Source organism: Tympanuchus pallidicinctus, unplaced genomic scaffold, assembly GCF_026119805.1.
Source record: "Tympanuchus pallidicinctus isolate F22 unplaced genomic scaffold, pur_lepc_1.0 scaffold7, whole genome shotgun sequence".
Taxonomy (NCBI): domain Eukaryota; kingdom Metazoa; phylum Chordata; class Aves; order Galliformes; family Phasianidae; genus Tympanuchus; species Tympanuchus pallidicinctus.
In genome coordinates this window covers 23036380-23061142 of record NW_026294791.1, presented here as the reverse complement: position 1 = coordinate 23061142, position 24763 = coordinate 23036380, and the positions used below count along the sequence as shown (strand labels likewise).

Sequence of the window (24763 nt, the reverse complement as noted above, 5' to 3'; positions counted from 1 at the left end):
AACAGCGAGACCATTGTGCCACAGTGCACCCCTGGGAAGTTCAGCACGGAGCTGCTCCCTGGGACAGCCGCTAGGTCCCTAGGAGGCTACAGGAGGGGGCACAGCAGGGATAGGTGTGCTGCAAACACTGGGACCCAAAGGAAACCTTTATTGGGGACCCTCAGGCCACTGAACAGAACGTGTCATTTCTTACATCTTTCTCCCATGCTGGAGCCTTAACGTGCCCAGGGAGGGCCCAGAAACACAGCTCCAATATCTATACCTCTCTCTGTATATATATATATACATACATCCATGAGCGGGGGTGGGTATGCAGCAAGGTTACACATGAGACTGAGTCCCAGGGCAAGAGGTACTTGGGCTGGAGGGCCATGGCACCCCACTCTGAGCACAGTGGGAGGAAGGGGGCAAGCAGTGAAGCATGGGGCAGGCAAAGCCCAAGCCAGCTGCTGCAATACCAAGAAAAGGCAGGTGAAGAGGGCACGATTGCCACAGGTCCCCAGACCCACTAACTGCAGTGCCTGGGGCAGCGCTGGGCACCCCTGAACCCTGTCCACTCCAGCCTTCCAGCGTGGGCCATTGTGTGGCCAGGGACATTGCTCCCATTGTTCAGCCCGAGGCTCACGCAACAGGCAGGGCTTGCTGGGCCTTCACCTGGTGAGAGAGCATGCACAGCAGTGAGGGCTTGGCTGGAACTGTTGTTCTCCAGGGACAGGGATGCAAAGAGTGAGGGCAGCCCGCAGGACTCACATCAATGCATCCTGGGCTCACCTCACACTCTGTTGACTGCCATCTGAGCCCAGCCCCAGATGAGGCCCAGAAACGTTCACCAGGACAAGGGCATACAGCCCTGTCCAGGGCAAACTCACCTCCAGGTTTGTCCTGGCCTTGTGCAGCACATTGTGAGTCCTGGTCACTGTGAGGGATAGAGATACAGAGTCAGTGAGGTTCTTGTGCCACAGGGTGACCCCAGGTACAAGGGTACCAGGGGACCAGCGCAGCTGTGCCACATACACTGGCTGACTATGAACTGCTCCATGCTGTCCTTGAGCTGGGCCATGCTGTGGAGCTGCTTGGCTGTGCTCTGCAGAGCATCCTCCCTCTTGGAGAGCTGGGCACGCAGTGCCATGATCTCACTCTGTAACGCCTGCTCCTGGGATAAGACATGCTGTGAGCAGTGAGCATCTGGCCTGCTCACCTTCCTGGCTCCCAATGGTGCTCACCTTGCCCTGGTGCTGAGCAGGGCCAACAGGCAGCACGGTGCTCCAGAAGGTGGTGAGGAGTGAGACACACTCCTCCAGGACACGGTGCAGGGTGCTGGCACTGCCCCAGAGATGCCCTGCACCTACACATCCCGGGACCTGTGGGAAAAAGGTGCGGGAGCAGGTGCTGCTGAAGCACCTCCGTCCCCCTCCCCTGCTATGGGGACTGTGCTGCAAGGATCCAGCCCTAAATCACCCAATCAGCACCTGCACCTGGTAGCAGCCTGGTATGCCCACAGCCACGGAACAGATGGAGTAAGTGGCAGATCCCTGCTTACTGCAGGCCCCCAGCCCATCCTGCCCGCCCTGTACCTCCTTTCCTGCGCTGGACGGCCCGAGTGCTGGGCGTGTCAGGCATGTCAACTCGTGGGCCAGCGCCTTCCCCTCCAGGATGCGTTGCTCCAAGGAACGGTAGGTGTCCAGGCACCCAACAACATGAGCCCCCACCGGTCCCTTGTTCTTCTTCACTGGAAGGTTGGCCCTACACGGCTCTGTAGGGAAAGCAGGACTGGTGAGGCGCACTGCTTCCTTCCCCTTGTAGCTCTGTCCTGAGCTCAGCAAGGGTGTCGTGAGTATCTCAGTCTCAGGAGCACTCATGCAGGAGGGCTCAGGTACCTACCCACTGTATGCTGGGGCATGAAAGTGTCAGAGTGTGGTGAAGAAAAGGGAGCTGCTGAGCTGGTGCCAACATCCCGCACGGGAGGAGATGGGAAGCAGCCTGGAACAAGATCCAACTGAGCCCTGCAGATGGCTGTGGCTGCTGGGGACTTCCCTTCCTCTCTGCATCCCAAGGCCAGGAGCAGGGCTGCCGAGCTGGGCACAGTGCTGATACCTGCACGGGGCTCAGTGGCAGGGCTGGGAAGGCTCTCGTAGACATGCAGCTCCGTGCGCAGGGCCTGCAGGAGCAGGCGGTGCTCCTCACACTGCTGCTGCAGGAGCGTCACTGTGTGCTGCAGCCTGCACAGAGGTGACGTGTAGGTCCAGAGCCAGCCACAATGCTCAGCCCTGCCATCCCCAGACCTCACCTGTTGTTGTCCTCCTGCAGAGAGAGCCTCTCATCCCGCAGCTGCCGGATGCTCTCCTGGTGCTTGGTGAGCTCCTCTGCCAGCCTCCGGTGCTCCCCACGCCGCTGGCCCAGCTCAGCCTCTGCCTCCCGCACTCGTGAGCAAGCAGCCAGGAGGGCCTCCTGCACCCGTGCCAGCTCTAGGGAGATGGAGACATCAGTGTCACCCTGCTCAGCAATTCCCCTCTAAGACACAGGTGGCCCAGCCCTACCTCGAGAGAACTGGTCACACTGCAGCCGCAGGGTCTGGTTGTCCTCACGCAGTGCCCGGTTCTCTCCGCTCAGCTGCAGCCCCAGCTCTGGCCCTTGAGCATAGATGTCGCTGGGCAAACCTGTGGAGAGGGACAAGTGCTGAGCCCCTTTCCCCAGCACCAAGACATGCAGGAGGTGAGCACCCAGGGAGCATGGCACCCAGTGACCCCATGCAGTGTTGTACCACTGGCTTTACTGGTGGAGGCCAGGCGGCGTTCAAGCTGCTCCCTGAGCCGGTCATTGGTGCAGATGGACTCCTCCAGGCGCTGGCGCAGGCTGCGGATCTCCACCAGGTGTTCCTCCAGCAGTTCTGCCCCTGCACATCCACAGACATGTCTTCATGACAGCCACATTGCCCACCCCACACCATGCCCACCACCTGCCTCCCCCTGCCCTGAACCTTCTGGGGCTGAGTCTCCTCAGCAGTGATGCCCCCAGGCTCCCAACACATCTCATACCTGTTAGCTTCTGGCTGTTTGAGCACCCTGATGGCGGTGCCCCATAAAGCTGGCTAGCAGCTGGCATGTCCCAGAGGACAGGGGGCTTGGATAAGCTCTGCAGAGCCCCGTGCTGGCACACTGATGCTGCTGGCTTGTTGCCCACTCCAAAGGGGCCCAGCGAGGCTGTGGGCTTTGCTGTTGGCAGCGTCACATCTGCATACACAGGACAAAGTGGTGAGGAAAAAGAGAACAAAGGGCAGAAAGGAAGAATTGGGATGACAAACCCTCTCGCCACATGCTTCTTGCTGTGCCCATCAGTGCAGCCCACTGTCTCCCATTCACCCCGAGGAACCGAGGTTCTCCCAGTGTGTGCTGACTGCATGACATAAGCTGGGAAGCCTCAGCCCTTCTTCTACTCAATGGCTACCCAAAGCAGCCTTTTCCAAGGGGTGTTCATTCCACCCACCCTTTCTTCTGTACAAGAGGATCCACATGTCCCTATCATCCCCTTGCAAGAGCACTGGGACTTGGGGAGGAGAAAGGCCAGGGAAGGACATTCAGGCTGGGAGCCAGGGGCCACACAGTACAATGTAGCAGGGCAGGCGGGACCATGCCCCACGCCAGGGGTGCACGCTCACTTTCTCCCAGCTGCCTCTGGAGCACTTGCAGCTCCTGTTGTGCCTTGACCAGGGAGCAAGCATGGGTCCCGCAGCAGCCCAAGGGCACAGGGTGACCAATGGGCAGGAAGGAGTGAGTGGGTGCCTGTGCTGGCAGAGGGGCGCTGTTGGGTTTGGACAAAGAGTCAAAGTGGAGGCCTGGAGACAGGAGAGAGATGAAGAGAGGTGTTAGCGTTGGGCTCTGTGCTGCAGCCATGCGCTGCAGAGGGGCTGCATGCCCCCAGCTCCTGGTACCTGAGAGTCGGGCGGGCTCCTCGGGGCACTGGCTGCACTCGCTAGCTGCTTCCCCATCAGAGCAGGGCTCCAGAACATCGGACACAAAGGAGGTGCTGGTAGCAGAGCGGGACGACTCAGAAGGTGGGTGACTGCTGCCTGGTGACTCACATCGCTCCTGCAACTTCGCCTCCAGTCTCTCAATCACCTTCTCCTTTTCCTGGAGCTCCCGGCTGAGCCTGCAGAGACAGCCCATCAGCGAGGCTAGTGACCCTGCACAGCTGTTTCCTGCTGTGCCTTGTCCACCATAGCATCACACTGTAGTGCAGGGCCACAAGATGCCAAGTCCAGGAGAGCAGTGGCATCCCCAGCACAGCCACCCAGAGCACTACGGAACCCCATCCCAAAAGCAGCGATGACCCCCAGGGTGTCCCTCTGGAAGAGGGTGTACCTCAGTGCCAGGAGCTCATGGCTAGATTTATCCTCCCCATCCTGTCGATCCCCTGAAAAAAAACACAAGAGCAATCAAAGAGGAACCACTTAGTGTCCTTTCAGAACCAACAGAACAGCCCACAGCAGGGCAGGTAGCCCCCATGTCCAAACGGTTCCAGCTCACAGCAGCACCCATCAGATCATCCCTTCCCATTCCTCATGCCCCCACACCACCCAGTGCCCCCCAAGGCACTTACTGGTGCCCAGCTTATCACTGAGCCTCTCGGCCAGCTGCCTGCCCTGGGCCAGCTGCTCCCGGAAGCCCTGGCCCAGGTAGTAGTCAATGTCGGTGCCGCGAAGGAGCTCCTCAAAGGAGCGCAGGGCATCGTGCAGGTGTTGGGCCAGGCTGCGGCTCACTCCACGGCCCTCACGCAGCGTTTGCCGCAGGTGGGAGAGCTCCCGGGCCTGGGCTTGGATCAGCGAGTTGTATTTCCTGTAGGGTTGGGAAGGAAGGGGTCCCCAGAGCTGCCTACATTAAATAGCATGGACAGGTGCCATGGACGTGTGCACACCATCCAGCCCTGGGGCTCTGCAAGCAACCACTTCAGGCAACCCCTGCAACCTCCTGTAGCCCCCCCCATCCATCCCAATACACATGCCCATGCCATACCCTGGCCAAGTAGCAGACTGCAGCTCCTTGGGGAAGCCCCCCCCCAGCTTGGCAGGAGGCAGCTGTGCCTCGAGGAGTGCTACACGGTGCACCAGGTGCTCCAGGTCGCGCTGTGGGCACAGGGTGCCATGGCTGTCTGACTGCCAGCCCTCGTCCTCATCGGTGAGGCTGTGGGGTGGCGATACCGGCACGGTGGGGCACAGCGGGGGCCGCTCAGGGCCTGAGGTGTAGCCACTGGTAACAGAGATGGAACGGGTACGGCGCTGCAGGCTCTGGATCACCTTGTTGGCATTGAGCAGCTGTGCCTTAAGATCCTGGATGTGCTGGCGCAGGGCTCCCACATCAGGCTGGGCCACAGCCTTCAGAGCAGCCTTGCCCACCCTGGGCAGCCCCGAGCGGTGCGGGGAGCCCAGCTCCTCCCCAAGGCTGGGCTCGCTGAACACATCTGGCTCCTCACACTCTGCAGAGGGGACAGTATCACTTCTCTGTGCCAAGCAGGCAAGGCACAAGGACCCCCAGTGCCCCTAGCTCTCCTTACCAGGGCTGGTGGTCTCATCACGGTCAGCTTCAGTCTCGCTCCGCCCACATGTCTCATAGCCCAAGTCCTGAAAGTCCACTTGCACATGCTTGCTGAGCTGCTGGGCATGGGGCTCACCTGCTGGGCATCACCGCACCAGCTCAGGGCCCCCCTGCAGGTTGGGTGCATGCGCAGGGCATGCCGAGCTGGGCACACATCCCACCCACCCCTCCACTCACGGAGCAGGACGTGGTACTTCTCCAGCTGCTCAGCCTGTGCTCGGACCATTGCCTCGGAGGCAGCCAGCTTGTCCTGCAGCTCCTGGCACTGCTTCTGTGCCACCTGCGAGTGCAGCTCCACACCCAGCCCTGGCCAGCTTCCACAGGGCACCATGCCCTCCACCTGCCAGAGGGGAGATGGGACCATGAGCCCTCCAGCACTGCTCCATTCCTGTCCCCATCCCAATCCGATGGCTGCAGCACTCACATGGCTCCCATCCCCTCCACCTGGGCTGCTGGGGCACAGTCTCTTGGGCGCGTCATCCTGGCACCGTGCCTCCAGTGCAGGGCGCTTGGTGGGCACAGCTCCCCTCTCTGCCAGCAGCCCCTGGCCATCCCCAAGGACACTACGGCCCTTCCGCTGCATCCTGCAGGGCTCTGGTGATGGAGGGTTGCCCAGCCCAGCCTCCTCTTGTTCCCCACTCTCCAGCAGCGATGTGGCTTCACCCATCCGCTCCTTTAGCTCTGCATTTTCCAGGCACAGGCTCAGCATCGCTTTCCTGGGGGGCATGTGGTGCTGTGAAAGGCAGGCAGCAGCCAGGACGGGGGGTGCTCCTCGCCCACCCACCAGCTCCCACATCCCAGGCTCTTGCCTGATGTGAGACACAGAGGAGAAGCCTGCTTCCTCCAGCTGCGCCTTCAGCTCCCGCAGCTCCTCTTCTGCCCTCAGCTCCTGCTCTGCTGGGGCAGGGGCTGTGCTCTTCTTCTCGGTGCCTCTGCTTTCCTTAGGAGCCCGGGAACCAGTCTGGAGGAACAAAGGCAGATAGAGACATTTTCAAAGGGACCAGACAGCAGCACAATACCTGGCTCTACAACCCCTGTTCCCCATGCCATGCTGCCCATGCTTACCTGCTGGGTCACGGTGCTGTGAGCCACCTCTTCCTTAGTGCTGGTAAAGTCAGCATCACCAACCTCTGTCCCTGCAGCCTGACCTAAGGGACAGCAAGGTGCTCAGACCAATGGCAACAGCAGTACTGCCACTGTCTACATGTCCCCAGCAATATCCATGGCCACCGCAGGCAGCCCTTGGGCAGGTGCCTGCTCTTGCACATGCCTGGTGCTGGGGCACCCCAGCAGGATGAAGGTCTCCCTTCCATCCCTGTGACCTGTCACTTCATTCACGATGGAGCTCCCACTCAGCACCATGTGCTGCCCCAAGGAGCAGACCATTCCAGCAATACCACCCATCCCATCTCATCTCATCCCCTCCAATCACTGCTTCTGCAGCAGCTTGAGCTCACTGCATCAACACTCATGTGCACGACCCACTCACTCAGCAACAATATCCTCAGCTATGGCCACTAGCAGCAGCACCTGATGGGCAGGAAGTCTCACTAGCATTGCCCTAAACTACCTTGTGCAACTGCCCACCCCACCTCAGCACCACTGCTATGCATACCACTGGGTTCTTTGTGTGACATGTAGTGGCCTTACAAAGCTACAGCACAGCCATAAGGTCACTTGTATCCCATAGCCTATCACACAGAGGTAACAACACACAGAAATGTGCACAGGGGGCTGGGGACTATTCTGCTCAACAAATCAGGCAGTGGGTACACTTTTCTGCTTGTTCCCAGTGCCTTAGTGTGTGAGCCCACTCTCTCACAGTCCTCCCATGCAGTTGCAGAGCCCAGCCTGCTCTACTGGTTGGGGATGGGTCAGGGCAGTGACATCCCTCCCCAGGGAGATAAGAGCCTGGACAGTTAGCACAGCCACGCAGGGTCAGGTTCTGCAGCCCCCACCAAGCCCTGCAGAAGCCACAGCCACTTAGCCTGCAGGCAAACCCATGCTATCAGGACTGAAGCTCCCAACTGAGGGAGCCGAGCATACATAGGGAACGCTGAGAAGATGTAAAATCTCACAAGTGAAGGAGAAACCAGCAGGAAAGCATATAGTTACTAGAACAAGAGCTGAGGACCAGCCAGGAATACACCTTGCAGCAGGGAAGCACCTGAACAGTGGCACCATCAGGAGACCTATTCATGAAAAGCAACTGGAGGGGTGCTAAATAAACAAACAAACAAACAAATCAGGAGCGATTCCCAGCCTGGGCAGGCAGTGCCCCACGTGGCAGAGTACGTTCAACAAGAAGAGACACTGACAGCCACAACACTCCCTTAAGGCAGGAAGAAGCAGCTGGAAGAGGCAGTAGCTCCCTTAAAGTGGCCTCCAGCACAGTCAAAGCACAGCCCTGTGACCCCTCAGGGACACAAAGCCAGCAGATGCCAAGCCACCCAGCTCAGTGCTTGCAGACTTGTGCTCAGCACAGGGACACAGCCCTTGGGCTGCTGGCTGCGCTCGAGCAGGAGGAGCACCTGCACGGGGCACTACAGGCAGAGAAGCAAGGCAGAGTGGCTCACAGCCAGCATAGATGCCTTACGGACATGGGAGTATCACCTCTGCCAGCACTTGGCACACTGCTCCTCCCTGCAGCTCTCAGCTGAGAGCGCAAATCTCAAATGAGGTGAAAAAAAGGGGGGGAATTGGGGGAGGGAAGGGGAGAAAGAAGGGGAGACAGGTGCTGACGAAAGCAGAGAAGCATGTGCATGGGACGTTCACCAAATGTTTGACCACTCCACAGAACCCAGAGCACCCCAGGATGCAAATTCAGGGCTCCCCAGCACTCCATGTAGCACTTGTAAAGGGGACAAGAGATGCACCCTGAGCTTTGCACATCACAGACTTCTGTACTTGAAGGAAAGGTTACTGGCTGCAGGACTTGCCCACAGTATTGGCTGCAGTGGAAATCTTCACATCCAGGGGGTGAGAAACAAGACTCCAAAGAGGCTGAGAAAGGAAAGACTTCCACAAAAGGCTGTGACACAGCACAAAGCACTGCACAGCTCAAAAGGACGTTCTTAGGCATAGGTTTCTCAAGCTGGTCCTTCTGCAGGGCAGAACAGTGCACAGACAGGTATACAAAGGATAAAGCAAAGCCCAAAGAAACACAGTAGAAAACCTGGGACAACTCTGCTTAAGAGTGATCCCTCTACACCACTTAACATCAGCGATGGTAGCAGGGACAGATCTGCAACAAAACACGAGCATAACAAGAGCTGGGAGCTGCCAGAGCACCAGCTGAGGCCAAGCAGCCTGCACTGGGCCCTGGGCTCCAAGAGACAGGCAGAAAGCAGAACCAGGATGGAGGAGGAAAGATGGAAAGATAAGCAAAAGGACATAGAGGCTCCTACAGAGTGAGTGGCAGAAGGAGAAAGAGATGATCCTACAGAGAGAACTGGGAGGAAGAAAATGAGATGAAGCAAGAAAAGCAAGGCTAACCAGGTACCAGAGCTGCCCAGCAGCACCAGCTATGAGCCCTCAGGCCACACGAGGACAAATGAACTCACCATGCAGCCAGGTGTAGCCCCAGAGGGGTGCTGACCTGCTGCATGTGAAGGGAGAGCCATCCTGTCTCCTATCCCTGACTGAGTCAAGGAAGACCTCAGCAGAGGTGCAAGGTGTGAGTTGTACGATGTGTGAAGCAGTCACAAGCTGTACAGCAGAGAGGTTACAGGTCCAGAAGGCAGAGCCCAGCAAGATGGAGCTCTTCTGCTCCATGTTCTGCTTCCCCAGCAAACAGAAACATGTTCAAAGGCACAAATTTTGCTCCTGGCACTTTGGGAAATGATTTAATATGAGGAAGCCAACTCAAACACTTGGGAAGTGCTTGGGATATTGGGAAGCTTGGGATATTGGAAACATTTCAGTTCTTACACCAGCCCCAATACTCCTAGGAGAAGTGAAAGACGTCCTAGAAGTTGTACACAGTGGTGCCAAGTGCACTTGATCCCTAGCAAAGCAGAGGAAGGCCTGGTCCAGTGGGCATGTGGAGCCTATGCGTGAGATGTGTATGTTACAGACAGGAGCAGACCCAGCCCAGGCTCTTACAGCAGGGAGGAAGCTTTCCTGCAAAGGCACTTACAAGTGAGACTGTGGCAACTTACAACCAAGGGGAGAAACAAAAATAAAAAACTAATAAAAAATTGGTGAAATCAATGCTGGAGTAGGATTTGGTTTGAACATAATTGTTGGTTCTACAAAGAGACTTGTGGAAGAAATCCTATGCAAGTGCCATCAGGTCTTGCAGCCCTTCTCAAACTCTGTCTCTGGAACCCGTATCTCCAAACACTCCTTTTGTGCCAGTAGCCATCAACCCAAGAGGGTGATGTCACTGGGTAGAAAAGCAGGGAGGGAATACAAAAATTCACACTCATGCACTTGGGAGATGAGAGAGAACATCTGGTGTTTCCTTCAGAGAAAGGGAATCTTTATTTGGCCCATGGGGTAGGGAAAAGGGAAAATGGAAGGAAATCAACTAAAATGGAATGATCTGAATGTGCAAATACATCAGCGGGCACCGGGGTGAGTCAGACAGGAACATACATGAGACACAGGTGAATTGCACTGATCGCCATTTCCAAAGCAGCTCAAAAATAAAACAAAAAGCCCTGCACCGGTTCTATCGTACCATTACTAAGTACCAAAGCAACCCTCCCAGAGTCAGTGAGACAGGCTCGCTCAGTTAGTGAACCATTTCCGTGGCAGGCGGGCGAGCGCTAGTGCTCAGAAGGCATGCTGGGGTAGGACTCTCACACGCTCCTGTTCCCCACCTCCTAGGGGGCCCTGTGTCTCCAGCCTGCTCAAACGCTCCAAGCTTCTTCCAAGAGCTTCTTCCAGTTGTCCCCGGAGCTCTTGGACCCCTTCCAGCTCCACCTGCAGAGTGCAGTCCCTCGCAGCGCTAAGCAGACACACCACACAGAAAGGAACAGGGTTAGATAGGTGCAGCAAGTGCACACCAAATTGGCTCCTCCATCCAGGACTTTCACTTCCCCCAGGTACAGGCCCAGCACGCTCCCATAGGTGGCTCAGACACCTCTCACCTCCCCAGAGCACAGCCATCCCCAAAAAAGGCTCCAGTCCGTGCTGGGGACCCCTAGTCACAGCTGTTCTTCAATACTTACTGCAGTACTTCATGTATGTGCTCTCTTGCTGTCAGGTAGCTCAAATATCCCAGAGGCTGCAGCCCCATGAAGGGCAGGGGATTAGCATGGAGGACAAAGAATGCAGTGGTATGCCACTGTGGGACAGCCTCCTCGATAGGAGCCTAGAGAGATCTTTATCAACCCAGCAGTTGGTGAGGAATTTGGCAGGGTGAAGACAGCAGCCTCTGAAAGGTAGCCATATGCGGGTGGGAAACTGAGCAGGGAGTGAGTAAGCCAAGGAACAGGGATGGAAATCCCAGGGCTTGAACGTGAAACAGCAACGGGAGGAGGTTATATATCATTTAAAGCTGGCCACTGCAATCTCTTTAAGGGAAAAAGGCAGCCTAAGATCTGGACTCCTAAAACAATCATTGCTTCAGAGGTTGCCCCACTGGCCCACACACACAAATCCTGGCAACAAGCAGGGCAGCACGGAGCCAAAGCAGCTTTACTTACCTGTCTGGGTGCGTGTGAAACTTTACCAGGCTGCTGTAGAGCTGCCTCTCTGCCTGGAGAGCCTCATTTAGCCGATTCCTCTCAGCCACCAGCCCTTCCAGCATCAGCAACAACTGGTCGAAGGGAACAGACAAGATGTAACACTGAGATAAATCAAAGGAGGCATCTGGCTGCTCAGGGATACAGTGGTTTCTCCTTCCAGATGCACCAACACCTCTCTTGCTTGTACAGAAGCTATTGAGTATTGCCAACCCTGGACACCACTCCCCAAAAGTCTATGCCCTTGAGACAAATGCCAAAGGGAACCAGTGCTTTCTATTCTGTTATATGCAGCCAGCTCTGAAGAACATGCACAACTCAGCATATCCAACAGCTGAGAATAAAGCATTGTAACTGAGCACCAGATAAAACACAAACACATTCAAACTTGCCCTGCAGGACACACTACCTGCTGCCTTCTGTTTCCAGTAGCCTCTTGTCCTCTCGACTCTGCTATGGCCACTTTCTCGCGGAGTACCAGCACTTCTTGTGTCAGCCTTTCCACTGCCGGAATTTCTTCAGGATCTACCAGCTGCATCTGCAGATCCTGAAAAGCAAGAGGCAGGAGGGATCTGTGGAGAAGGGATCAATAACAAGGACAGCTGGAAACTTGTGACCCTCCCTGGAATGCAGTTACCAACATATTCCAGTGCTAGAGAAGACCTGGGTCTCCTAGGAAAGAAATGCCAATGCATCCAGCATGTATTAACATAAAAAACTGCTTGGAGCAAGAATGAAGAAGGAACACAACATCTGTTTAAAGTGCTCAAGAAAGTTGCAATCAAGGAACAAAAAGTCTAATAATGACACTCTCAGGATTTGGGGCCCATAACTTCCAGCTCAAGACAGAGGGCTGTTGGCAAACCAAAAGCAAAACAATACACAAACAGCCATGTTACTCTGAAGAGGCTCCTTGCAGTAGTAGAGGTACTTGGTCATGGCTATCACAAGCAGCTTGCAGCTTGGTTTCTGATGACTTGCCATTCATTGGAAATGAGTCACCACGAAGGACAGGATGCAGGGAAAGCAGTGACTCCACTGCAACAGTCTCAGAAGAAGCTGACCCAGCACAGCATGTTATCTCACCTTGATGAGGTCCTCTTTGATCTGGATGCTTCTGGTCAGAGACTCCATATCAGAAGCCTGCACCTGCAACTCTTCCTCCTGCGTGGTCACAACAGACTGGAGAGCAGCAAGTTCCCGCTAGGAACAAAAGAGGAGCATGTGAAAAACTTCAGAAAGGTAAAACTGCACTGCAAGCTGCTGTTCCATCTCTCACTGACGCACACTCATGATGGGAGGTCCAAAACCTTCATGCGGGGCAGCCCAAGGGTCTCCTGTAGGCAGGAATACTGCCACAGGCTTCAGCACAAACTCACTCTGCTTTCCCTTTCCTTCTTAGCCATTAGCTCCAGCTCCTCTTTGGCATCAGCAAGATCCTTCTCCAGTTCTGCCATTGATGCTGCAATTGCAAGGACAGTTTGATTACTGCAACGTTACCGTGTGTCAGTTGCTTCCTCTGACTGCAAGATTAGACAGAATCTCTCTTCAAAAGACCAGTCCACAATGATTACACTCCCCACCACACTGCCTCTTACTAAACATTCTTCTTCCCTTCTTGACTCTTAAACAGCAGCCCAAGATAACAGAAATATCCCAGGCCTCCTGTCTTCACCCTGGCAAAGATGACATGTCCTGGCCTTAGGGCACAACCCAAACCAGCCACGTTATTCTCATCCCTATCTGAACCACTACGTCAATCCCTTCACGACTGCTACACAACTGCTCGCACTGAAGTATCTCACTTCAAATCAAGCTCTCTCTTTTCCACACACCCACTCCCAAGACATCCATGAACTATCACTCAAAGGAGAGGCACAGCTTTATTTCAAAACATTTGCTCTTGCTCAAAGCTCTTCACTCTCCAATGGTTTCATGTAAGTATGCTTGCCCCACAGCAAGAAAAGTCCTGGTCTTGTTTGAGGACCCTGAGAGAAGCTGTCACTCACCTCCTTCTGTCAGGCAGGTGTTGTCCTCCTGTGGAGGTCCAGCAAGGTCTGCAGCTCCACAAGCTCTTTGCAGTATTTCCTGAAAACACAAAGGCCTCTAGGTTTGCACCTTTACAGGGAACCTCACAGCTTCCCCAGGGCTCTTAAGACTGCAGCAAACCTGCTGGCTACTTTGTCGATGCCTCTGAAACACGACAAAGCAATGACAGGATCTAGTCAGCCAGTGGGGACAAGAGAGTTGCACACAAGATGGAAGCTGTATGTTTGGGCAACAGGGCTCTAGCCTTATTTTATTTGGCACTAAGAGGTTGCTGGCAGCAAGCTTCTTTATAGTCAGGATTAAGCAAGTTTCACTCAACTGCAGCAACCACATCTTTCAACTGAGATTCTGTACAGACCTATATCTTCATCCAAAGACATGGCCCAGAGGAACTATGCAGGTAGGAAAACACAAAGCTGTGCCCAAATACACATACTGGGAAGTCTCCAGAGCTCATTTTCATCCCAGGAATAGAAGTGAGCCACCTGCTTGCAGCTGCTTAAAAACTTTCAACATCTCATCTCACCAATAAACCATTAACAGCTGCTCAAGCAGGAACATGGCTTATGTAGCCTTACAGTTGCGCTCAGCCTCAAAGGGTTTTTTAGCAGAGCTGCTTTAAAAATATCAACCCCAATTGTGGAAGAGACAGTAAACACCCAGCAGGCTCTGCCAAGAATTAGTGAGACCTAAAATTAGCTCCCTTGTCCCCTCCAGTATGTGACAATGTCAGGAGGGGATTACAATACAGTGGCACAGCCCAGCCCAAGGAAGGACTGGGTCAGTGCTAGAAGGTCAGAAGGCACATTTTTTTCATACTCACTTGTGCTTATTGCCTGATCAAAACAAGAGTGACAATGAGTGACAAAGTCTAGTGGAATCAAGGTCAGAGCAGCCAGGCAACATTTCTGCTCCTCAATTCTGCTCTGTCACTCCTAAGCCTCTCTCCTAATCCCACTTTCAGTACTACCATTCCCTGTGGCACTCCCCTCAGTAAGTTCCTCCTGTGGCAATGCACTCTCTCCAGAGCCCCAGAACCACAGGCAAAACAGAGTACGTGACTCTTACCTGCACAGGCTGCTGTTTGTCCTGCTTCAGCAGAGCAGTACCAGGTGCCTGGATCCCAACAGGCTCCTTCCTCAACACATGCTGACGCAAGAGTTGTAACTCGCAGTTTCTTTCAGCCAAAGCATGCACCATCTTCTCAGTAGTGGCCTGGTTGAGCAAGGAAAAAAAAAACAAACCAATAGGGCTGTGACCTCAGCTTTCTTAGAGACTACAGGAAAACATCTTGATATTTTTCTGTCACTTGATAATAAATGTGTTCTGCAAACAGTCTGGGAGCTACTGCTTCTGGTCACTCAGTTACTCCACTGCAACCCTCTCACTTCTGCTTGCCAGACAGCTACAGCCTCTCTACCTATCTACCTACTGAGGAACAAGTCCCTCAGTTTCCTTTTCCCACTTCAGAAGGAAAAAAAAAAAAAAAAAAAAAAAAAGCAGGAGAGAGATGAGATGAGAGAGACTTTAGCTTTTCAGACTCCTCTTTTTTATGAAAGGAAACTTGATGTGAAGTATCTCGGTTAACACTGAATCGTATCCAGTGTGCAAGAGCGGGCAGAGCAGGAATTGTGGCATTACATGTCCAGGATCCTGCAGCAGTTTGACTGAAGTGTAAGTTGCAATGCAATGAGCAGAGCTTTCTCAGAGTTCTGATCTACACAAGAAACAGCTGAGCCTTTCCTTCTGGTCTATAACACAGACCTACACAAGTAGCAACCCCACCATGGTCCCTCCACTGCCTCAAGACTAAGAACATGGATACCCAGGAGGATCCCCACCTCCTTCTCCATTACATACAAGCACTGACAAGCCACTCAGTGACAGGGATCTAAGAGCTGAACACTGCTACAAGTGCTCCTTATCATCATGTGACCAACCTAAAAGCAGCTTGGTGGTTCTCCAGCACTCAGCAGCTCCAGACAGACACCAACAGTTACCAGACAGCGGCTTCAATACGCTTAACATGAGGCAGAATCATACACCCCAGTGTCCCCACTGCAGCACTGCACACAACTCACTTTGCTCCACTGCTCCTTGGTGCTCATGGCCTGCAGCAGCTCCCGGATTTCAGCATCATGCTCCATAGCTTGACGGTTCCTGTCACTGAGAAGCTCCTGCAGCATTTTTTCTTTACGCTGAAGACGTAAGCACAGCTCCTCTGCTACCTCACTCTGTCCTGGGCCCAGCTTGCACAGCAGAGTTGCCGTGAGCTCCTAGACAAAAGGAGAGGAAGGGAGAGATGGAGGGACATTGCTATGAACAAACTGCAATCTGTTCAGGGAGAAATAGCTCTTCAGTCCAGATGGAGCCAAGATGACAATGTTTAAGAAAGCACAGGTATTCACATGTGCTGAAAGCAGCCGGTTTCCAAGGTACCAGAAACCACTTAGCAACAGGCAGCCAAGAAGCTCTGGCCTTGGACCACTCTCTCTGCAGACAACCTGGCTAAATGCTTGAGAGCCTAAGCGAAGGCCTTACCTCCACTTCCTTGTTTCGGTCATGCAGGCAAGTCTGCAGCTGCTGGATGATCCCCTCCTGCTCCTTTTGCCTGCTGCAGGATTTGGCCTCGATCTCCTCCTTGAGCCAGCGGAGATTTTCACAGGTTGCCGACATCTGCTCTAGTTCCAGTGTTTTAGCTTTCAAGAGGCTCTCCAGGCTCTAAGGACAAATAGGAGCTCAATCAGGGGCAGGGACCTTACCCTGAACAAAGACACACACACATCTTCATCCTTTCCAGGCACCACTTTCACCTCTACATCCAGACCAGAAACATGAGAGCCCCAGGAACCTGCCCAGCACACAGGGACAGAGGAAGCCAACACCCCACAACTGCTCTCCCTGACAAAAGACTGAGCATTCACATGAAGCTTTGCCTTGCTCCACATCACAGCCAGGCTGGATTTGATACAGCCAGGTACAGGGACTCACGTGAATGGTGGCCTCGTTGCTGGACAGGACGTTGCGCAGCCTTTCCAGGTCACCTCCACGCTCTTTTATTGAGAGACGGAGCTGTTGAAGCTCTTGCTCTTTCTCCTCTAGGGCACAGAACTTCTCATCTACTGCTCTCTAGAATGAGAATTGTGAAATACTCAGAGTGGGATAGAAAGGCTCTGCAGCTTACTGTTCTGCATGGATCACTTCAGCTCTCCCTTCCAGAAGGCTTCTCTGGAAGAATGGGTCGTGAGGAACATGGAGGTCAGCATGGGGCTGTACTATTGATGGTAACCCAAAGATTAAGCCACGTGAAAAACAGGGAGGTGTTACTACCAGGTTATGCTCACCTCCAGCGCAGCATCCCTGTCGCTGACTCTCTGCTGCAGTTTCTCCAGCATAGCATCCATGGCTGCAGAGCTCCTGCCCAAGCTTTGCTGGCATTGCAGAAGTTCCCTTGATTCCTAAAGAAGTAGCACACCGCCAATGCAGCTGTTAGTCCAGAAAACCCCTGGACAGGAGATTGTGCATCTGACCTACTCCCCACATTAATGGGAATTAGAACACCTGCACCTGGTTGACTAGGGCCCATCAGGGCTCACCATGCTGTGAGCTGAGGTATTTGGACATCTGTACCAACTTCCTCACCTAGGGAACACAGAAGCATTTTTTTTCCTTCCCTTCTTTGATAGGTGTGTATGAAAGGTACAGACCACCTTCTGCATCTCCAATACCAAAGGAGGAGGAGCAGGAGCCCTCGCTAGTTATGCTCAGTTTGAGTCTTTCTGAATCTCACCTGCAGAAGCTGTTCTTTGCGAGCCAGGTGCTGACTCAAACACTGAACCCTCTGTTCTTGGGCCTGCAGCTCACGGCACTTTTCCCACTCCACAGCCTGGATCTGCTGAGCCTTGTCCTGCAGCTCTGCTTGCAGCTGCTGTACCACAGCACGCAGCTCCTGTGAAGGAAAAGCGCACACCTTGGTGTTCAGTCACCAACAGACCTATGAAGAGTAGCTGAATCTGAAGGAACCAAGAACAACAAGGACTGACACGAGAGCAGCCAAAAATGCTCTGCAATACTGCAGCTCTCACATCTCAAAATATACTTTCATAGTGAAGTTGGAATTTATTTTCCTTCCCAGGAAATCCATCCATCTGAATGCTTTACCCTAACCACAGGCAGAGCTTTACAATCAGTAACAGCTATCCCACCGCAGCAGCAGATGTTAACTTTGTAACACTGCAAAAAGAAACAGGACATTTGTAACAGTTGGAAGTGTACATGCCATAAAACACCCTCTATCTGTCACATGTCTCTGTGGATCGTAAATCCTCAGAAGGGAAGCCAAGGAGGCTAAAAATTCCCCACGCCATACTCAAGACAGGGTTAGTCAAGTGTGTCCACACCGGTGTAGGCAGAAGCGATGAATGAGAGCAGAGTATTGACTACACTAATGCTTCTTAATTCTTACAACTGAGGAGACTTCCAGGCTGTGTGTGTGCCATACCTGGTTGTGTTTCCAGGTTGCCTCTCTCTGCTGCTCTTCTTCCTGTACCGTGGTCTCTAGGAGCTGGGCAGCCCTCTTGGCTTCAACCAGCTGATGCTCTTTCTGGCGCTGAGCTCTTTTCAGTTTCTGCACCTCCAGCTGTGTGCAGAAAAGTGTGTTCTGAAGATCAAGCAGTGCCACTTGCTGCTCCTGAGACGAAGGTGTGCTCTCTGACATCTGACAAGAGAGAGAAACTGAGAAATTGAAGATTCACTTCACAAGAGGGATTTAAAAACCAAAATCCCTGCAGCACCAAACCAGATGTATTTCAGGCTTTCCCAGGACGTACCTGCAACTGCCCCAGCTGACTTCTGTGTAACATGTCCTGCAGCTTGGCCATTGTCTCATTTTGCCCTTCAATGACATGATACAGCTCATCTGTCTGTGAATGAAAGGATGGAAAGCAGTCATCGGCAAGCCAAGCATAAACCCTTCCATTTCAAGCCTCCAGCATGGACTGTGATACATCAGTGCCACACAACACTAAGAGCTTTGCAGGAACTAATTTAATGAGATTTGGGATGCACAGAAATGGCTGAAGCATTTATTTTCAATCACTGCCTACACAGCTAGCTTCCAGTGAGCACCAACCCACCCGCCCTGCCCATCCTATACTAGTACCTCACTCTCCTTGCTCTTCAGGGCCTCGTTCAGACTCTGAATTGTATGATCTTGTCTCTGCGATGTTTCTCGTGCAGATTTTAATTCATAATTCAATTCATTCAGCTTTTCCTGTAATAACTGAGCAAAAAAGATGTTGGTCTAATGCGATACATGAAACACCATTAACTCAAGTCCCACAGCCCAGGTATTCACCAGATCAAGACAAACAAGCCAAAGCCCTTCCAAAGCCCTTAAGCACTGTTTGTGCTGGGTGGAGAGCAGCGAATAAACAAATCATTCTTTTCCTCAATATGACTTTTCCAGTGCTTTTAGTCCCTCTAATGCAACCATCACATGCAGGGTGGAGGTTCCATGTTTGGGTTCACACAACATGCTGACTCCCACATACCGTGGGACAGGCTTGCTCAGACTGCCCAGGACCCTTCCCAATTCCTAGCATGCATGCTCCCTTATGAGGGAAGAGCTACTTCAGCTCAAACACTTCCCAGTAGATCTGAACAACAGAAAAGAAAAATAGGAAAAAAAACAAAAAAAAAAAACAAAAAAAAAACAACAACAAACCACCCTATTTGGAGAAGCTACACATTGTAAAAACTGTTTATGCTGCTTCTGATGTCACCCAGAATACTACAGCTGCACCTTTAGCATCCTCCAGCCCGTCCTCTTGCTGCCTCATTTCACCACCCAGGTACTGTTGCAGCAGCTGCTGGTCTGCTGGCCGAGGTGATTGCACATTTGAGCTGACTACAGGATTATCTAGCCTCAAGTTCTGGCTTCAGAACAAAGGAATCTAAGGAGTGCCAGCACGCCAACAGCATGGCTACCGAGGGGAACTTCTCACTAGATCCAATCTTTGATTTACAACCTGAGACACTTCTGCCTTAGACTTTTTTTAAACCTGAAGAGAGTAACATTATCTCAAATAGTTTTAGGACAGTTCTCTGCTTGCACCAAGTTGTACATGAGCAGTGAAAACGTTAAGCAACTGCTTATTAGCATTTCTAAACATGCTGCCGTTGCCATCCTTAGTCAATATGCATCTGCTTTGGAATTGAATTAAGCCTCAGTTTCACCAGAAGCTGGTGCAGCCACGACCTCTTCTTGTTATTCATTAGTTCACACACCTGTCATGTTATCTCTTCTCCACCAGACACTCCCCCTAAACTGTTTAAACACTTCACCTGCATTTACAGAGCCTTGGGCCTGTTCTATTTCTCTGTCAACCTCAACCAGATCCAACAGCTTGCAGATGACCTCAGATTACAAATAAAGATTGTGTTCCAATGGTTTTGTTGTTGTTTTTGTTTGTCCTCTCCTATTGAACCCCTCTATTTTCCCAGTGGATGTAGTTTACCTTAGAGTTTAAGAGCATAACCAAGAACATCTACCCCTTGGAACACATGTTAAATTTGATCTGCTTCAAGACAACTCAGCTTTCCTAGTAAATAAACTTACAGCCTTAAAAGCTAAGTGAAGATGTGATCCTCCTCTGCACTGATCTCCCTTAAAGCTTGCAAACAAAACAAAACAAAAGGCAGCAGCTGTCTAAAAAGGCAGGTGTCCTTCTCTCCTGCACCAGGCTCAACTCATGCAAATCCAAGAGTGAGGGAAATAGCCCTGTGGTACCTCTGCTTCACCAGCTCTTAGAAGGCTCACCAAGCAACTGGAAAGTTCCTTCAAAATCGTGGTTTGCAAAAAATAAAATATGAAAAATTTACACAGCAGAGCTGGAGGAAAAGAAAAGCAAATGCTTTTAACTTGAGCTACAGATAGCAGCACTAAGATCCCCAGGCCAGCTCACACACCTTTGGCTGGAGGGGAGTTACAGGTGTCTGCCTCTGGAGAGGCCTAGGGGCAGCCTTCAATGCTAACTACAACAGACTCATTAGGCACTGAATTTGCTGTTTACAAATGAATACCTGGTTGGCAGCTTCAATTTGCTGGATTTTGCTCTGTGGTTCTGTAGCACACAGATTGGCTGTGCACTCCCTCGATGCAGAATCACCTGGAGCTGGCTTTTGATGTTCATCTTGCAGATTCTGGGGGGAAAAAGAAATAAAGAAAAAAAAAAAAAAGAGAGAGAGAAATGGTTCGAACCTTGCACTGGCTTCTATCCCATGTGGCAGCCCTTGCAGTGGGCTCAAACGCCCCTCAGGGCTTTTGTCTCTCCAAAAAAATACAATGCCCATGTCTGCCTTCCCTTGGGTGGTGGTTGGCACCTAGCTGCCCTCTGCCTGACTTGGCAGGGGTTCCCTGCTGCCCAAGGCTCTGCTGAGACCGCCTGTCACTCCTCACTCCCTTACTGTGAACCCTCTGTTGGTGCTTCGTGGGGCCCTTCCTCACACCTCCCCATGCTCCAGTGCTTCAGCCCTACAAGCCATAGCAAATTCAGTGCCCCAGCTGAGAGATTTCACCCATAAGACAAACCCACACACTGAGAATGGGAACAGTACACTTTCTCCTCTACTTCCCCTTCCCTGCATTTTCCTCCTCCTTTACCACAGCCACCTTTGTCAGAAGCAGCACGCTTGCCTTTTTTGTTTTTTTCCCCTAAATCAGTATTTTAATTGTAAACTTTTCCTCAGTGCCCTTTCTTCAGCAACGTCAGCACCCACTAACTGAAACAAAACACTTCTATAAAAAACAAGGGCAATAATATCTGCACTGTCTAAGCCTCACATCTGCACCAAACAGTGGGTAAAAGACCAGCTGTGAGAGCACAACGCCTCCCTGGCTGCCAGCACCAGCACCAAGGGCAGTGTAAGAGCGTGCCTGATGAGGGTTTGGCTCAATGGCATCTCCTTGGAGCTGCAGTGAAGGAGAAGCATTGTTGGTTTAAAGAAAAATACCCAAGAGGATGGTTATCTAAGGGATTACGTGCCCCGGACGCTAGATTGCAGCAATAAACGTAAACTGCAATTTCACAAAGCAATAAGGGCAGTGTGATCCTATTTAAAAAAAAAAAAAACAACCCAAAAACAAAAACAACAAATATAGAAGCACTTATGCCACACCCTGTGCTCAAGCCAGTTACAGCTTGAGTGAGGTCACACCATAAGATGGTCAGGACAACACCTAGCAGGGGGATTCTTGGCAGGGACATCAAAGGGCAGAGGCTGAAACTCCCCAAATCCTTTCCAAGAGGAGGGTGAAACCCCCCCCCCCCCCCCAAGCCATAAATAAGCACGTCACACTGACTGCGCCACCTTCTGTTCATACAGAGCCTGTTTTTATGCTGTAAATACCCCCTTAGCTATGAAGATGAGCAACCAGCAACACAGCATATAGCAGCAGCGCCTACATCCTGCTTCACATCTTCATTCACTGGCTGCAAGGGCAGCGCTTTTGTGAGGCAGATTAGTTTTTAGCGTCCTACATCCCGCCCTAGCAATTTCTTGAGCCGAGCTTTATGGGAAAAACACAAAGCTCAGGAAAACGCCTGAGCAGATGGGGCAGTAAGCAGCACCCACAGAATAGGAAGCATAATTGAGCACAGCATCAGTTGCCATAGTAATAAACAAGCTTTTTCCTAATCCCTGAGGCTATCTGGAGAATTAGGCAGCACTAAGGCTGCTAATGCGAATGCAATTAGCCTGACATGGATATTCCTGAATTGAAGCTGAGTGGGGCCTTCTATTCATTACAGAAAGTGGTGAAGGAGTTACAAGTTCAGCTTTTTGACTGCACCCTAATGACGATTTCATAAAAGCCAGCAGAACAGAGCAATCGAGCTGCATGAGGACCACCACCTACATAGCCAACAGGAGCATTTGCTGCCTTTTCACAACACCTGCCATTAATGGATGAACCTTTTCAAAGGATCAGAAAATAAACCAATTATCTAGAATACCAACCCTAAAGTCATCCCCTGGCACAAATCCACCTGCAAGGAAAACACCTTTTCCTCAAGGCACGCTCCACAGCTGCTTGCACAGAGCAGCACGCTCAGCTGGTCTGAGACCTGATCTGCAGAGCAGGGCGATGGTGGCAGCGTGACAGGCAGGCTCCTGACATCCACCATTACCAGCACACAAAGAAAACACGTTTGCTGGAAAACACATGCCCAGGAGCTTAAAACTTTCCCTTTTGTTGTGGGTAAAAGTCAAATCAGCTTCTTAAAGAGAAAGCTACAAAGTGAAACTGGCATTTTCTCAGCAGAAAATGCAAAAGCTTGCAAGGAGCTTAGAGCTTGCTAGCACACTGCATTCACAGGAGAGGAGCTTCATTTCCCAGAACACAAAAGAGGAAAACAAATGACAAGAGAACAACAAGGGAGAGAGAAGGCACACCTAAAAAGGACTGAGCTGCCTATTCTTAGCCCTTGGCTCAGCTACACGTGCCTATCTGTGTTATCTCAACACAGAAGAATGCCTAATGGTCCCAAGGGCCGAGCAGCAGTATGCCGCTCAATGGAACGGCTGCACAGTGACCTCTACCTGTACCCGCAGTGGCATATAATCCTCACAGAGGTCGTCCCACAGCTCTTGTAGTTCAGGAATCTCCAAGGGAAGACCCAAGGGAGCTCTGGAAAAGGATTTTCTGTCTGCATTCAGGAAACCAGAACCAGCATACGCTAAGCCAGCAGAAGCACTTCCATCTGCCAAGTCACCGCTAAGCCTGGGGGGAGGCAAGCTGGACTTCACAGGAATAGGCAGCCTGCTGCCTCGTGGGCTCTGGATGGGCTTGTAGTCTAGCCCCTTGATCAAGCTGAGTGCCAGCTCCAGCCTGTTCCCACTCAATGATGAGCTAGGGGTGATGCGGTCCTCTGCAAAGTCGTCACATTTCCCGTTCCCCTTCACTCCCTTATCCACATCTTCATCCTTCTGCTGCGGAGCGCTGGCCTCCACTGTTGTGTCCAGGGACTCAACAGAGGATGCAGGCGTGCCCTCCTCCATGCTCTCCCCATCCACAGGCCCTCTGGCGCCAGCAGACTCCGCCGGGTCACATACGGACGACTCCTCATTGCCCATGCTCACTGACCATCGGCTGGACAGCCCACAGGAGATGCTCCTGGCCACTTTTCGTGGCACTTTGCAAATTGCTTCATAGTCGGCATCGGCCACACGCAGCGCGGCACAGCCCCGGCACCGCCGCGGGCGGCTGGCGGCTCCCTCCAAAGCATGGCAGCTGTGAGGCTCCAGGCCGTGCTCGTCTTGGTCCGTCCAGTATTCGTACCCAGAATAAGCAAAGTCCTCCTGAAGGAGGGCAGCGTACCGCGCGTCAGGCAGGTTAGAAAGGTCCACAGTTCCATCTCCGGCTTTCTCATCCGCGCCGGGCTCTTCATTGTTCCTGCGGTACATGCTTGCAATGCAGAACTTGAGGCGGTCCTTTTCCAGCAGCAACTTCTGCAAGCGCTCGATGGAGAGGGCCTCGATGCGCGCGATGACCGTGTCGAACCTGTAGATGCGGTCCAGCATGAAGGCACACTTGCTGCACGCGAACTCGCCTCTGCCATCGCGGCACAGCTCCCTGCCCAGGACGTGGGAGAGCAGCACCTGGAGGTTGAGCTTGGCCGTCGTGTGGAAGATCCATCGCCGCTGGTTGCCGCACAGCTCGCGGGCACAGATCCGGCAGGTTTCCTTCATCCTCTCTGCCGAAGGCGCCCAACCCTCCTGCCGAGGCTTCTCGAGGCGCTTCTCGAGGCGCCCCCCGAGGCCCGCACCACTCTCAGCGCATCCCCCGAGCACCGCCTCCCTCAACCCCGCAGTGCAGCCCCCTCCACCGGGCCACACGCCGGGACTCCCGGCTCTACGGAAACCCGCCGCCCCTCGCCACCTCTCGCCTCAGCCCCACCACGTCGGGGCGGCTCCTCTCCTCACAATCCCCAGCCCTGAGGCCGCCCCTCTTCTCACAGCCCCCCTTTCTCCTCACAGCCCCCACCCTGAGGGCACCCTCTCCCTCCTCACAGCCCTCCGACCCCGGGGCTGCCCCTCACCCCGGGCTGCCCCCCCCGCCCCCGGCCCCGCCGCTCCGCCTCCCCCCCGAGGATGCTCCTGCCACGGCGGCGCCCGGCTTCTGGCTCAGATTTCAAGATGGCGGCGGGCGACAGCTCGGCGCGTACGCGGCGGCCGCGGTGCCTGCCGGGATTTGTAGTTTTTCCTCCCGGCGGGCGCGCATGCGCAGTGCCCGCTGTGTACGGGCGAGGTTGGGCACAGCACAGTGCCATTCACAGCTGCAGTGCGGTGCTACTCTCAGCCCCAGCGCTAGCAGCGCCTGCCTCCAGTACGGATCCATGTGTCCTCTCCCGGTCCCACAGAGGACCACATGCA

At 53.1% G+C, this 24763-nt stretch overlaps 1 protein-coding gene across 2 annotated transcripts; it reads right to left on the bottom strand.

Moving 5' to 3' along the window:
* Positions 1–130: 130 nt before the first annotated feature.
* PDE4DIP (phosphodiesterase 4D interacting protein) lies at positions 131–24311 on the bottom strand. 2 transcript variants are annotated; one of them, XM_052666684.1, is made up of 38 exons: positions 22931–24311; positions 20414–20533; positions 18492–18611; positions 18160–18252; positions 17832–18047; positions 17121–17279; positions 16675–16788; positions 16322–16459; positions 15872–16051; positions 15412–15606; positions 14399–14545; positions 13291–13369; positions 12661–12743; positions 12368–12484; positions 11691–11828; positions 11243–11355; positions 10415–10542; positions 6654–6736; positions 6398–6549; positions 6013–6304; positions 5766–5928; positions 5548–5664; positions 5010–5469; positions 4597–4832; positions 4359–4410; positions 3929–4146; positions 3656–3832; positions 3036–3230; positions 2762–2893; positions 2538–2657; positions 2288–2465; positions 2095–2219; positions 1882–1980; positions 1575–1753; positions 1224–1361; positions 1015–1153; positions 870–916; positions 131–654 (listed from the first exon to the last, which is right to left on the bottom strand). In XM_052666684.1, the coding sequence occupies exons 1-38, from the start codon at positions 24077–24079 to the stop codon at positions 622–624; spliced, it is 6624 nt and encodes a 2207-aa protein (XP_052522644.1). In that variant the 5' UTR covers positions 24080–24311; the 3' UTR covers positions 131–621. The 2 variants fall into 2 exon arrangements, with proteins under 2 accessions (XP_052522644.1, XP_052522645.1); XM_052666685.1 differs by lacking the exons at positions 131–654; positions 870–916; positions 1015–1153; ... (16 more) ...; positions 6398–6549; positions 6654–6736 and having other exon boundaries at positions 10045–10542; positions 22931–24304.
* Between the last annotated feature and the right edge of the window lie 452 nt (positions 24312–24763).

Bases quoted from the DNA above. Each gene is read 5' to 3' on its own strand.
- PDE4DIP (XM_052666684.1), bottom strand. From the start codon at position 24,079: ATGAAGGAAACCTGCCGGATCTGTGCCCGCGAGCTGTGCGGCAACCAG. The intron at 10,543-11,242 runs GTAAGTAAAGCT...GTGTCTGCTTAG, and splicing joins TTTCACACGCACCCAGACAG to CGCTGCGAGGGACTGCACTC. The intron at 4,411-4,596 runs GTAAGTGCCTTG...GTTTTTTTTCAG, and splicing joins CAGTGATAAGCTGGGCACCA to GGGATCGACAGGATGGGGAG.